At 36.8% G+C, this 15,296-nt stretch overlaps 2 protein-coding genes across 2 annotated transcripts in view; one reads left to right on the top strand and one right to left on the bottom strand.

Moving 5' to 3' along the window:
* Positions 1 to 173: 173 nt before the first annotated feature.
* On the top strand, positions 174 to 6,566 carry LOC139951284 (ATP synthase subunit gamma, mitochondrial-like). Its single transcript, XM_071950093.1, has 8 exons — positions 174 to 268; positions 1,195 to 1,229; positions 1,807 to 1,938; positions 2,738 to 2,939; positions 3,478 to 3,618; positions 4,140 to 4,204; positions 4,861 to 5,016; positions 5,548 to 6,566. The coding sequence occupies exons 2-8, from the start codon at positions 1,211 to 1,213 to the stop codon at positions 5,649 to 5,651; spliced, it is 819 nt and encodes a 272-aa protein (XP_071806194.1). The 5' UTR covers positions 174 to 268; positions 1,195 to 1,210; the 3' UTR covers positions 5,652 to 6,566.
* A 521-nt stretch (positions 6,567 to 7,087) lies between these two features.
* The window catches only part of LOC139951234 (centrosomal protein of 41 kDa-like), a 29,435-nt gene continuing 21,226 nt past the window's right edge, over positions 7,088 to 15,296 (bottom strand). The window contains exon 12 of the mRNA XM_071950014.1: positions 7,088 to 14,486. Coding sequence (XP_071806115.1) covers positions 14,386 to 14,486 — 101 coding nt within the window. The 3' untranslated portion in view covers positions 7,088 to 14,385. The remainder of the gene's footprint in view (positions 14,487 to 15,296) is intronic.

Raw genomic sequence — 15,296 nt, 5'->3', positions numbered from 1 at the left:
TAAATTAAGTGCTTCAAAGTTTTACTTATTATTTATTTTCAAATCAATGTGTAATTTTTAAGAATTAAATTTGATCTTTTTTGTTTTATTAAAATGTTCATTCGAACTGTACGAGAATTAAACAAACCAATTTTCTTTGTAAAAGAATACAAATTTTCGATTGAGGTTAGGATGCTCGTTGAACTATGGTACGCATGCGTACTGTTGACTTGATGCCGGCGAGAGGACACGATTAGGTGGAAAGTTGCCGTGTTTTACGGTGGAAAAGGTATCTGTTTGTTAGGTCTGAAGAGCCATTAAATCCCTTTTATTCTTGTGTGTGTATACTTGAGTAGTTCAAGTCAACTTTAATTAATTTGTATGTTTCCTTTGAGATACTAATTACTGAAACAAAGCATGTTTATCTTGAGTCTTTTCGCCCGGTATTAAATAAACGGTACCTTCTTTTCACTTCGCCCTTCAGTCGGGAGTGTTGAGAACTAATAAAGTAAGAAATAAAACTTTGGAAGATGAGTAAAAATCGTAATATAAACCTCAGTCAGGGCCCTATTTCATCAAGCTGTTAAATTTAAGGGATAACTTTCCGTATGGCGCCACCACTTTTTCACTCATTTTTACAAAAACTAAAAGGGATAGGCCTATCTCATTAATTAAAATTGAGTTGATGTAAATTAGAATTAGATTCTATTTTATTTCATATCGAATGTAAAAGTGGTTGCGTCATATACGGAAACTTTTCCATACTATTATTTAATACAACAAGTCAGCACAACATGCTTTAATTATCAAATGTGAAAATTTACTAAGTTGGGTCCTGCACCCAGGAATGAGAACCAGTGTCTATAAAATAGCACTAGTATTATTCTTTACCACATTTTTAATAAATAATCCAAAAAAGTATCTCTTAAGAGTCTTAGTCTTATTTTGTTTTTGGTCCTAAAAATGCGATTCTTTTTATAATTCATTTTTATTCGAAAATAAAAATGACAGCGTTGAAATGATTAGTTTGCTGTTTGGCCAATAAAAAAAAAAGACAATAGTTCCTTTCAAATTTTGTTGGTCAGACGTCTGTCTTGACTCTACTTTTTTGAATGCTGAGTCTAGCATGTCATTTAGTCAGTAAAATAAGTGCAAATAATTTGCTATTCTATTTCTATTCTAATTTTGTATGGACTGGATATTTTCCTCTTGCAGATCAACTGAAGCAGCCATGGCAACCCTTAAACTCAGTAAGTATTGGAATACAATTGTCCTTATTACTTATACATCGGTTACAAATTGTGAAGTTTCATTGGTCAAGAACCACTCACATGATTTTGTACAAAAACGCATGTACCATGGTTGCACAGCGCTGAGGGTAACAAGAGTTTTGTTCAACAGTGAACATCACCTTAATCGTTCCCATCGTTGGCAAATTTCCAGCGCTGTGTGCGAAACACCTGTGGGTTTGAGGGAACAGTGAATAATTGTTTCTTATTTGAACAACTGTCCGTCTGCTATGCATACTCCGCTTGAAGAAACGACCAAGTCAATCTGAGTGCCCCAGCAAAGCTGAATGCCCTAATTCTTGCTGGAAAATGTTTCCACGGGTAGAGGAAGGATTAACAATTCATGAAAAATGTTAAGTAGAAATGTGGCCTGTAACAATACATCCCAGAACCATTTAATATATTTTGCTTCTTTTGCCGCTTCAATATATGTTTCAAATAACTTCTCTTGATGCTAACATTTATTACACACTAAGTTCTTAAATTCCTTAAAATCATGTGTATATCAGTAATGTTTTGAATTGTTATTTTTGTGCAGTCGCCACCCGGCTGAAGTCTATCAAGAATATTCAGAAGATTACCAAGTCCATGAAGATGATAGCTGCTGCCCGCTATGCCAAGGCAGAAAGGGATCTACGACCAGCAAGATCTTATGGTGTTGGAGCTACAGGTGTGTTCAGTTAATTCAATAGACCTCATTTTACCTCTAAGATTTCGGCTGGATGACGTCAATGCATAAGGTCTTTTAAAAGTGAAGTCAGATTAGAGGTCCATTTGATTGTTTACACATACACACACACAGAGCTGAGAGCTGCTTAGTAGCTGAGCAAAATAAAAGTATGCTTACCAGAGTATTACTAGGGCTACCAGCCAAAATAGTATATGATGTCAAATGTGACTGGTATCTTGCTCATTTCTGCTAAGCAGAAGATTGTTCAGCAATTATTCGTACTGAAGCAGCTCCATAAAATTGGGGCCTGGACAAGTGCAATACCTATAATGTAGGCACCATGTATAATTAGAAGTCAATACAAGTACTGAAAAAGATAACCTTTACCCTACCCAAGGGCACTTGAGCGAAGGAACTTCTCACTATTGTCAAAATCTTCAAGAAGAATTTAACTTGACACTTGAACCAATTAGATTGGTATATACCCATCACTATTGGTTTGATGGTGCATTACCACTAACTCCCCTGATTGATTTACTTGAACCGTTTCTTATACTAACACAAACCAACACCTAAAACACCCAAACTGTTTGACTCTGGTTCTGATTTTGTAAGCAGTTTACTATTGCAGTCTTCAGTTCAACAGAACCAAACACAACATATAGTACAATTGACTTTGAAGGGTTTGGTATGCTTTGGGTTTGCTGAAGTCCATTGGTGGAGCAAATAATGTATTTTGTTCATTAATCCACTGAAATGGGGCAGAAACTATAAGTTTGTGATGTTCCAATCCTCACAGCACTGTATGAAAAGGCAGAACTTGAACCCGAGCTAGGAAAGCCAGAGCACCTTATCATTGGTATATCCAGCGACCGTGGTCTCTGTGGTGGTATCCACAGCAGTATTGCCAAGGCTATACGAGCATCCATCAATGAGAAACCAGAGGGAGTCAATTCTAAGATTGTCTGTGTGGGGGATAAAGTCCGCACCCAACTGGTCAGGTAAGAAAACTTGAAAACCGGAACATGGAAATCTTAATGTTTTGGGAGTAACTCGAGGAACACCAAAGAAAGGTCTTTGGTCTTGGAGGCTTAGATTTGTATTGCCTTCTTTGGCTGCAAGGTGAGCAAACATGGCTGGAGCTAGATTGTTGTATAAATGGTTGTTAAAGGGTGCTGATAATAAGAAAGCTGGGTGTTCAAAATATTCAACATTTGAAATACCAAAGGGAAAGAAAATAGACCCATGGCAAAGCTGCAAACTCCTTGATTCTGCTGAAATTACACAAAATATAAACCAGTCCTCCATTTAAGCAGTTTTGAAAATCTCTGTGATCATGGAAATTTTTTCCCTATATGTTGAATATAAATTATAAATTACTCTCTCTGCTTGCAAAATGCTGGTAGCTCTGCTGTTGTCTTGTGAATATTTTTCAGAGTTTAAAAGGAGAATTATAAACAATCCCAATTGCAGACATGTGTTAAATTTATCATTGTTCTTAAAAAGTCTGTTTTTATTATTTAATTTTTTTGATTGCAGAACGCACAGGAACTACTTGGCCCTTGCTGTCAATGAATACGGCCGCACGTCTCCATCATTTTTTGAGGCATCTAAAATTGCAGCAGAGATTCTGAGTTTAGGAGACTTTGACTCTGGGGAAATTCACTTCAATAGATTCAGGTAAGTAAACCCAATGAGTCCATAAGAAATATCGTTGAGAAATATTCTTTGAAGATGGTCAACCTGACCGTCAAATCAAATTTGTGTTTCATTAATCTGACCGCTTAGTTTCATCCATTGTGGTTTTGGATGATACAGCACTATGTGGTGAAAGAAACAGTAAGATCTTGACCCCATTTCATAGAGCTGGTCAAACATAAAACATTGCTTAACAATTGTCTACTAAGCAGAAATGAGCAGGATACCAGTTACAAATTGTAAAGGTGACACGGTAGTTTGGCTGGTAACCTTATTCTGGTTATTATAATTCTGTTGTGCTTAGCTACTTGTTGTGCGTTAGCAGATCTATGAAATTGGGCCCTGTGCACAACTGTAACACTATCGTACACAATCTGTGTAGTAGAAAAGTGTAGAATTGTTGCTTAACTCACTGACAAATGTCACCAAGAGTAGGGTTACATTTTTGTTTGATTAATACTGTGCGTAATATATCAATCATGATCTTTGTAATTTATTTGCAGGAGTGTTGTATCGTACAATACATCTGTACAGCCTCTTGTGTCAATGGAGACCATGAAATTGGCAGGTAAATACATGTCTGTTTATTGTTTCATAATCGTGTTTCATACTTCAAGTTGAATAGTTAAAGCTAACTTCATCTAAAATAAAGGAATAAAAGGGTAGCGACGAGTTCTTGAACAAGGTTTCAAACGCCAGTTTAAGAACGAGTCACAACTCTTTTATTCCCATTCATAAATGCCGTTTTGGTTTAAAGGCGTAATAAAGTAAGAAACTCTGTAAAACTTATCCATTTTCCGATGTACTTGAGCTCGGTACGTCAGTGTGTTGCATTTTTATGACTGAGACAGTTTTCGGATATGCTTCGTGTGCTTAGTCTTGTTTTCCTCTCACACAGCGCGACCAACTCATCGACAGCATCCGCAATGAGAATTGCTTGCGCCAAGACTAGCGCATAGTATCCCAAAACAATCGGTTATACACCAGCTCCAGCTGGTCATCAACCGTTTAAACATCCCCACCTGACGAGCTCTCCAGCAAACAGAAATTGGTTACCAGCCAAAATTACATTAAGTTCACATTGTTGCAACTGGTACCCTACTCATCCTATGCTTATCTTATGCTTAGCCACGAAATTTGCTAAGCAATATTTCCTGCTAAACAGCCTTATGAATTATACCCTGCCCATCAAATTCTTAGCGTGTGTCTTTGTTTGATGTGCAGATACGATGACTGTGTACGATGATGTTGATGAGGATATCTTGAGGAATTACAATGAGTTCCAGTTGGCTAGCATCTTGTACTTCTGCATGATGGAAAGTAGCTGCAGTGAACAGAGCTCAAGAATGACTGCTATGGACAGCGCTACCAAGAACGCCGGTAAGTACAGAGAAGAGCAGAAAATATTTCATCTTTATCTATCTTTCTGGTAATAAAACCAAGGAATCCTCAAAAAAAATTCCTTTCACTCTAAGACCTGAAGATACTCGGCGAACGGTGTCCATTGTATAGCAGAGCAAAATTCTATACAAAATTGCTGGGCGAAATCATTCCTTGATACTTGCGAAGAGAAGATGCACCGTAGCAGAAATGTCATTGTTAAGATGTGGGAGGGAAAGTTAATCACGGGAAACCCCTTACAGTCAGGTTGGGACTGAAAAACCCATGCCATTTTAAGTGGGGACCACAAAGGGCAGAAAACAAACCACTAATTAAGGCAATTATGGGAGGAGAGGAATGGAGGCAGTCGTTTTCATTTTCTTTCTCTGTGAAATATTAGGCTTGTGAGGCTTTTTTGTTTGTTTACGGGAGCCACAGAAATATTCCTGACCTCTTTGAGAGGAGAAAACATCTTGAGGTGTTTTCTCAAATTGTTTGATTAAACAGTTGTTTGTTTTTGTCATTCTACAGGTGAAATGATCGACAAGTTGACGCTTAAATTCAACCGTACCCGACAGTCGGTCATCACTAGAGAGTTGATTGAGATTATTTCTGGTGCGGCAGCCTTGGAATGATCAATTCATTTGAAGAAAGTAAATACCTAATGTTATAGTTTGATGATGAAACCCCCAACGGTTAGTGTGATTTACAAAGCTGAGCTCTATCACTCTGGGAATGAAAAAAAAAAAAAGTTTGAAATGTTTGTCAATTTAAGAAAGATGGATACATGCACTGTTTAGAGGGGATAATGTTTGTGCAAATGTTTTATTCTATGTATAGGACTTCACATCATCGTTCATTCTGCAGGCTTTTTTCAGGTTTTCTTAAATTAGAATTTAGTATCGGTTAAATAAAAAGTTTGATACAGTTGGAAAGATCCTGCAGTCAACAAAGGAAGGGTTTGGGGACAATTATAATTTGGATGTAAAAGTTCAGGTTACAAGAAAGGTAAACCAATGTTTGGCAGTATAATCCATATCCATGACATATTTGTTTTGAAAGATAGTAAAAATTCATTTAACGACCCGGTGTGCTTGGCCTAATTTTGTGGCTCTGCTTACAGTAGAATTCTGCGCTTGCATCTTAAAAATAATGTGCTTTACAGGGCGCAGTAAGCACAGGATTCTGTGATAAACAGTGGCATGAAATATTGGATTAGATGAACATTATACTTCACGACCAAAAACTTGATTCATTGTAAAACAAAACATTCTTGTGAAAGCAGTTGAACCATTGATTGTTCACCGCGTTACCAAAATGAGTTAAGAACTAAACAGAAGGTCATACATATTGTTTTTCGCATGGTACAATACGGCTTTTTAGGTGGACAAATCCATAGACTACCCTCCGCCCCCCCCCCCCCAACGTTTCAGGTCCTATTACTTATGAATTGTTTGAAAGAATCTATAGTTTGACATGCTCCTAAGTGTGAATTGATTTACAGATTATAGAAATAAATTTATGAGCGTCTGGTTCTTCAGACCCTTGAAGAGATCTTGTTGTGTACAATTATTTGTCTTCTTAAATAATTCTGGTTGTGAAGCCAAGGACTCTCAGAAAAGCAAACTTTATCACTATACTTGGCCAAGAACACAAAAGAGAGAAGATACAGAAGGAAGTTTTGTTCAAAGGAACACGTTGCCTTGGATCGGTCGAGTTGGTCTTTGAAAAGCGTTTGTAACCGTTTGTTATAAAATGCATATGGGTAGAAAGATGTTGTAAAAGTAGAATACAATGATCCACACAAACATGCCTCGAAATTGCACGGTTTTCCTTTTACCTCGTCGTCTAACACGGTCGGCCATTTATGGGAGTCAACTATTTGACTCCCATTAATGGCCGATCGCGTTATTCCGCACAGTAAAAAGCAAATCACGCAATTTCGAGGCAAACTTGTGTGGATCATTGTATTCTACTTTTTAAACATCTCTCCAACCATACGCATAAAAAACGATTGCCAACACTTTTTAAAGACCAACTCGTCTGATCCAAGGCAACGTGTTCTTTTAAGAGGATGGAGGAAACCCCATAAAACTAAATTCTAGGGGAAACCCACACAGTAAGGAAGGGAATGAAAACCTAATCCACGTAGTGGTCGTTTGGATTTGAACCGAGGTCAAAGAGTCCACGATGAATGATACCGTTATGCCAACCTGACTGCCCTAAATATGTGGAATGGAGTGGAATACCTGCATGTAATCGCCAAAAACAATGACTGAGGTCAACTGTGTAAGGTTTTGTTATACAATGGTGGTAATGGCAAAAACTACGACACTGACTTTTTTGTGAATGCTTTATTACTTTATACACATTGCACAATGAATAATTGAAATACAGCAAATCAGCAGATCGTCTTAAGCCCGGTTCATACTTCATGGGAAGCACATGTTGACATCACAAAATTTGCAGCAGTTCAGCTTTGCGCAACTCACTTGCAAATATCGCTGCAAAAGGATAGTTGTGGCGTCAAATTAACGTCAAATTGGCTTCGGAATCGTATTCGCAGTATGAACTGGGCTTTACGGAGAATAAAGACAGAAAATATTAACTTCACAAATCCAAAATATAAGGTCTCTGCATTTGAAGGAAGCTTACAGGATAAGGCTGATAAACTACTGTTTAAATTAGTGTTCAAAATATCCATGTCTCAGTTAAAAAGTCTATGTTATGATTTCTTTGAAATATCTAGGATAGTCATGTGACGTAGCCGAATTGACCGGCCTGGAATTAAATGGAGCCCATAAAAGTCGTGGCCTCTTTTCCTTTGCCCATGGCCCAATAAACAAAATTATGCTCACCAAAATAAGGTTACCGGCCAGAATACCATGTGCCATCTGTGACTGGTTTCCACCATTTTAGCTTAGCCCAAAATCACCAACGCTCTCATGAGTACAAGGCTCGTTTTTTTGGCATAAGTTTTTCTGTCTTTTAAAGACACTGATCACTTTTGGTAATCGTAAAAGACTAGTCCTCTCACTTGGTGTATCTCAACATATACATGAAAAAATAAACCTGTTAAAATTTGAGCTCAATTTGTTGTCAAAGTTGTGAGATAGTAAGGAAAGAACAAGCACCATTGTCACACAAAGTTGTGTGCTTTCAGATGCTATTATATGCTAAACTATTGACATGAATATTTATGAGCAAACATCTGTTGTTGCTTACTCATCTAAACAACCTTAACTGAATGGACGGACATTTGACAGTGTCGTCTCGACAATCAGAAGTACATCAACATGAAAAGATATCAGTTAGCAAAATGAAACTTATTACATACAATAAGTTCAGAAGTCATGGAAGAACACACTGTTGGTAGAAAATCAGTCACAAATAATCATAAATTGTGATGATTTGGAAGTCAAGATCATAGAAACAGTAACAGGTGGGTTGATCTGTGGAAATATGGAGTATTACAAACAGAAAAACTCAAAAAATATACAATATACAAATACTTGGACAGATTTACAAAGTCAGCAAGTCTGACGGAAAATTTTCACAAAAATTAAACACAGTCTACAACTGTAAGCTTGACAGCATTTATATAAATTCATTAGCTTAAATAATTATAACAACGACATGTAGTTATTATGAAGAGCTTTTTACAATAACGTATCAATGCGCTTTACATTAGCGCCCTGGTCATTGGGCCAATAACGTTCCTTCAGTCATTCTCAGCTCCATGGGGATTATACAGCCCGGCAGCGGGCTACCGTGTACTCTTAAGGCTTTTTCAAATAATGTTATTAACCTCTAACCTCCCAAGTACATGTACACATTTATACCCCTGGGTGAAGAGAAGCAATTATAGTTAAGCATCTTGCTCAAGGGCACAAGGGTCACGACTGGGATTCGATTTGTAGCATAAATTAAGCTGATGAGGTTGGTTTGCTCTTTGTGATTTCAGTACAAGAACTGTATGAATGCGACGTGTGACACTATTGGTAATTGTCACCTGGTGTATCTCCACGTATGCATAAAATAACAATTTGAGCTCAATTGGTCGTCGAAGTTGCAAAATAATGAAAGAAGTTGTGTGCTTTTAGATGGTTGATTTCAAGACCTCAAATTCTAAATCTGAGGCCTCGAAATCAAATTCGTGGAAAACTACTTCTTTCTCGAAATATGTGTCACTTCAAAGGGAGCCGTTTCTCACAATGTTTTATACTATCAACAGCTCTCCATTGCTCGTTACCAAGAACAGTATTCTAACTTAGTTCTCAACATATGCATGAAATAACAAACCTGTGAAAATTTGAACTCAGTTAGACATCGAAGTTTGGAGAGAATAATGGAAGAAAAATCAACCTTGTTGCACAAGTTGTGTGCTTTCAGACGCTTGAATTCGAGACCCCAACTGAGGTCTCGAATTCAATTCAAATATTTTAGTGAGACAGTACTTCAGAGGGAGCTGTTTCTCACAATGTTTTATACCATCAACAGCTCTCTATTCAGAGTTACCAAGATAGTTTTTATGCCAACAATTATTTTGATTAATAATCATTAAGTGTCCAGCCGTCGATTTCACCAAGCTCTTCCTAACTTAGGATTAATCTTAGGACTTAGGACGGGTTCAGTTTCATATCCAAATACGTAGGACGCATTGAACCCATCCTAAGTTAGGACGAGTTACTCGTCCTAACTCGAGTTAGGATTAATCTTAGGGTTTGTTTCGTGAAATCGGCTGCAGTGCATTTTAATTGATAGTGAATGTTATTTGCGAAGTAACAAACAAAAAAAGCACTGAGTTTATAAGCTATCAGACTGTTTTTACCATTTACTAAAACTGTTAAAACAGTCATGTGCAACTTTGTATTTTTGGGGGGTTCGATTCTCTCGTGATATTATTCTAAAGAGTAAATATCGCTTTGATAATGTGTCAACAACCACAACGTTGAATTATTAAGGGGTTAATTTTAAAATTTTGATATTTTCACAACAAAGTTGACACTAAAACATCATTTATGTACAACTACGCACAATATATACTGTACATCTACATTGGTCGTATTTATCACATTCACTCAAACACTATTAACAAGTTGGGAAAAAGGAAACAACATATATTAGAAGCATCAGCTAGTGCAGAAACTTTTCTAATCAAAATAATTAAATGTTGACATTAGTTACTATACATGTACATGTAGTTTAAATTAACACCTGTATATATTGGAAACACAGTATCCATAAGCTGAATACTAAATGCATTACATCAGTCTCTTATTGAATATTCAGAAATTTTACTACATCAATCCTTCTTTTTCATCTAAATCCCTGCAAATTCACTCAAAACAGTACATTCCAAGTTCCAAAGGAAAGAGTAATTTTGACACCACCTCAAGGTTTGATTCTCTTTTTTAATAACAAATCTAAAATTGAAGATGGCTCGAATTTGACTGATACTTTACCTATCTTGTTAGCACCCTTTTAGTAAGTACACATTATGTAAATGAGTCGAAGTTGAAGTTGAATAACATCATTTTATTTCATGAAAATTGTTTTTAAAGGCACTGCAGTGGATTTCACAAAAAGTTAGGACTAGTCCTAACTTAGGAATAGTCTTAGGAGATACTAAAACCGTATAGCTAGTCCTAAGTTAGGAAGAGTAACTCTTCCTAACTCAAGATAAGACTAGTCTTTACTCTTTGTGAACTCGACCCAAGGACACCTTTGGTAATTGTCAAAGACCAGTTTTCTCACTTGGTGTATCTCAACAAATGCATAAAATAACAAATCTGTTGACATTCAGATGCTTGATTTAGAGACCTCAAAATCTAATTCTGAGGTCTCAAAATCAAATTCGCTGAAAATGACTTCTTTCTTGAAAACTATGTTACTTCAGAGGGAGCCGTTCCTCACAATATTTTAAACAATCAACAGCTCCCGAATACTCATTACAAAGTAAGTTTTCATGCTAATAATTATTTTGAGTAATTACCAATAGTGTCCACTGCCTAAAAAATAAGCAAAATACATAATGGACCACTCACCAAGTCTATTGATTTTGTGCACAGGGCTTGAATCAACAGACAGAACAAGTTCTGTAGTCCATTCCTCCCCACCCCTCCCCAAAATAAGTACTTGTAAGTACTTTTAAGTACTTTACTGGTCAGTGTTAAAACACTGATCAGTAAAGGCTTTTAAAGTCAAAGGTTCCTAGAAGTTCAGCAAATACAAAAAAATAATAAATACTTTATGTTGTCTAAAAATAATTCTGGTCCAGTGTCAGTTCTGACAAAATAATAAGAAAAAATATTCAACTTTCTTTCAGTGTAGAAAATAAACTGTTTTGTTAACAACAAAGTACAGAATTTGTTTTATACATTCTGTATATTAGCACAATTAGGGCTAATGACAGGATGGGTAGGAAACAAGAAGAAATGTTCAGCTTTGTTGTACCGTAAACTTGGGTGTGATCCCTGGCTAAATGACAGTTAACGGTTGGATGGCTTCTGAAAGGCATCCCAAAACAAAAATTTGGAGACTATAACAAAGGGCTAGATGGCTCAGTTGTTAGAGTGCAAATAATTATGTTAATTCGGAGGTCATGAGTTCACATCCCACTCTAGTCCATTTTTCTTTGTTCAACCCCGAAATGATGATTTATTTACAGTCAGTTTCCATTGTGGTTTACTATTTGAAATCACTTTTGCCTGAGACGATTTTAATTGATGCAATCAAAATAAGCCCAATAGGAATAATGTGCACAAAACCCTGGCAATTCCCCCTCTTCTCTCTGAAACGGGTCAATGAGTTCGATTTAATTTTTACTGCCTGAGTATTGTTGGAAATTAAAATACAAAATCTTCCAAAAACCAATGCCGACTTTTTTCGCAAAAAAAATCAAGTCTAGACAGAGATGTTTTGCTTGAATGGTGACAAGAAGCAATTTTTAATTAGTTTCATTTCATTGCATTTTTGCTTCTCAGAAAAGTGAAACTTAATCACTGTACTAGCCAAGAACCATATATAAAAAAGACAAAGAAGGAAGTTTTTAGATATAGGTGGAAAACCCCACGCAGTCAGGTAGGGACTGAAAACCCGATCCACATTGTGCCCACGGTGGGATTTGAACCAGGCCCCAGAATAGACCCTTCCCATAAAAGACGTAAATTGCACGTAGTGCGTGCGCACTAACGTTTTGGTTGGCAAAATGAGGGAACATCGCGCTGTTTTGTACACGGCTAATGGGTGCGTGACGCAGACGCGATTGCGCGTCTGCTTAGTGCACAACTCTATGGCGTTTGCCAACAGGGTCTGTACGCATGCGTGAATGTAATTAGCATATTTCATGGGAAGAGTCCATTAGAAAGCGAGGAAAGATACCACTACAGCAACCTGACGTCTAGCTGTAAAAAGTGTATTTTTTTTGTAGTTAGTATCTAGTGTTTTTTTAAATGAACGTGCAATGTTTTTGTGTAAATTTTTAATCTTTTATCTTTAGTGCCCTTCTGTAGATTGTTGTTAGTTGGGATCCATGGGAGATCAGTGAGTTGTTCTTACTGAATGGATTTCCCAGGATAAACAAGAAATAAATAAATAAATAAATAAAGTTACTAGACCCAAACACTTTGATAGTTTGGCTTTCCCAGTTTCAAAAATAACCCCAGTCCTAACTAGTATTAAGTTGTAACACACAAACAATAGTACCCTTCATTCACTTCAAACATAGTGCAAAACGGAAATACAAAAAACAACCATCTACAGTGAGGGCTATCTTTCACTAAAACAAAACAGCAACTTTCGAAGAAAGCAATGGTAGACATAAAAGTACATTTGGTTTATACAGGAAGTATCTGTTTGACACAAGGAGTCTTGTTAATAAACTGTGAAGTTTGATAGGTCGAGAACCAATCATGTGACGCGCAACAAAAACTCATGTTACATGGCTCGACGGGCTGGATAACATGAAAAGTGATGTACACCGGTGAACATCACCTTGATCGTTCCCATCGTTGGTCGATTTCCAGCGCTGTGTACGAAACAACCGCGGGTACGAGGGAATTGTTTCTTGTCCGTCGTAATGTTTGAAGATGACAACAGAACTTTGTGAAGAGGAATAACAATTACACAAAGGTATAACAAAACAATTGTTGCACGTTGTGACTGGGGTCCATGGGTTTGTACACCTTAGGTGGCAAAGGGCACCCTTGGCTTTGCCTCGGGATCCATTTACCCCCTCGAGTGTACAAAACGCCATGGACCCCGTCACAGCGTGCAACAATTGTATAATGGCAGTTATTTATTAGAGTGACTTTAGCCTTCAAGAAAGACTCTGCTAGGCTCTAAAATTCAGGCCATTAGCTATTTTTTTGCGTTTTTAAGGTGCATCCACAAAATATTTTGACATACATTACTTTATGCAATGAAAACTTTAAAATATAGCTTCTTCTTTTCTTTGGATCAGTGATGACAATTTTAATCAGTTTCTCTGCAAGTCTTTTTAAAGGGAAATTACAATATTTGTAACTGCTGCATTTTACAAGAAACTGTGGATTTGTGGGATAGGATTTAATTTGAAATATTGTTCCAATTACCTGTTTACATTTATAATTTGTTTTGTTTACCTTACATCAAGGCATTTAAAGCACTATATACTTGGGACTTTCCCAAGGTTTTTTTTTGTGAAAAAAAATTCCACAGTCGAATCACTGAGGTGGGATACAAACCCTATGCACTGCCAGAGCAGCCATCGATTTCACAAAACTCTTCCAAACTAAGGATTAATCTTATGACTTAGGACAAGTCCCAACCCTGCACTGTTGCATGCAGACCTGTAGATTAATCCTAAGTTAGGACGAGTTACTCGTCCTAACTCGAGATAAGACATGTCCTAACTCTTTGTGAAATCGACGGCAGGTGTCTTACCACTAGACCACCAAACTAGCCTCCTTGGTCCAGTTTCACAGCTGCTTAAAGCAGAAAATAATGCTTAAATATTTTCTAATAAGAATAATTGAGCAGGATACCAGTCACAAATTGTACTTGTGACATTGTAGTTTGGCTGGTAACCTTATTCTGGTAAGCATAATTGTATCATGCTTAGCTATATTTTGTGCTAAAGCAGCTATATAAAATTGGGCCATGAGTTGCCTGAATGAAATGGCAATTAACAAAAAAAAACTTTTCTTCTATATAGTGACATTTATAACTTCTAACATCTTTAGTTGCTATTCAATTTACAAGGGGGGCATGTGCACCTTTTTTTTGCTGTTCCAAATCCAAGAGGGCTGCGTTTCATTTTGACTCGACCACTTCATGGTTAGTCATTTGGCTGTTTCCTCTCCAGTGGGTAGGTCTCATCTTGCTGTTCTATTTCCAGTGGCTAGAATGAACTGCAGATGATGATGATCTTGCCGATGAGGAAACAGTGGAGGATGAGCTGGCCCTGGGAGCGGGACGACTTAATCGACCTGGTTTGAAAGGAAGGTTCACTATGCGTTAAAGACATCATTTTTTTATTTTTCTTATTTATTATTTACCACTGTTTTTCAGAGGTATCCGGCAAATAATAGTATTTAGAAAATAAGTAAGAACATTAAAAAGCTATAAAAAGATAACAACAGCCAAGTTAAGTTAAGGGCAAAAAATTACAGTGATGGCCAAATATATAGAGTGAAAAAAACAAATATATTCAACAAATAAGTACTAATAAAGATTGTAGACAAGGAAATATCTGAATAACTTGAAAGGTGCTGGTAGATACCATTTTTGAAGAAGATAAACAAATGGAAAACATTACTATAATTAATTACCGGTAACCATATAAATATAAAAAAAGTCATACATGGTTTCTATCTTTGCAAAAAAAGCATTGGAATGATTTAATTAAAAACCACTTCATTGAAATGCATCCACACATCGTTTATAGCTGCAGAGAGTGATTTTAGAAAACCACCAGAGACGAACTGATTTTTGAAATGACACTTACAAACAATTATTGGCAGCTTTTCTGCATTTTCCTTCGTGTTCGGTATTGCCAGACAAGAAACCTATAGTGCCAACTATCTGGTTCTGCTTGCAACAAACCCAAAATCAATGTACCTAGACCGAGGCTGGAATCAATTTCATAGATGTGGTTGAGCAGAAAATATTGCTTGACAACTTTCTAATAAGAATTAGCAAAAATGAGCAGGATACCAGTCACAAGTTGTACATGTAAGCATTCTGGTAGGCATAATTTTGTTGTATTTTTGTGTGCTTAAGCAGCTCTATGAAATCTG

This window comes from Asterias amurensis, chromosome 2 (genome assembly GCF_032118995.1).
Source record: "Asterias amurensis chromosome 2, ASM3211899v1".
Classification (NCBI taxonomy): domain Eukaryota; kingdom Metazoa; phylum Echinodermata; class Asteroidea; order Forcipulatida; family Asteriidae; genus Asterias; species Asterias amurensis.
This window is presented reverse-complemented; position numbering and strand designations above follow the sequence as displayed.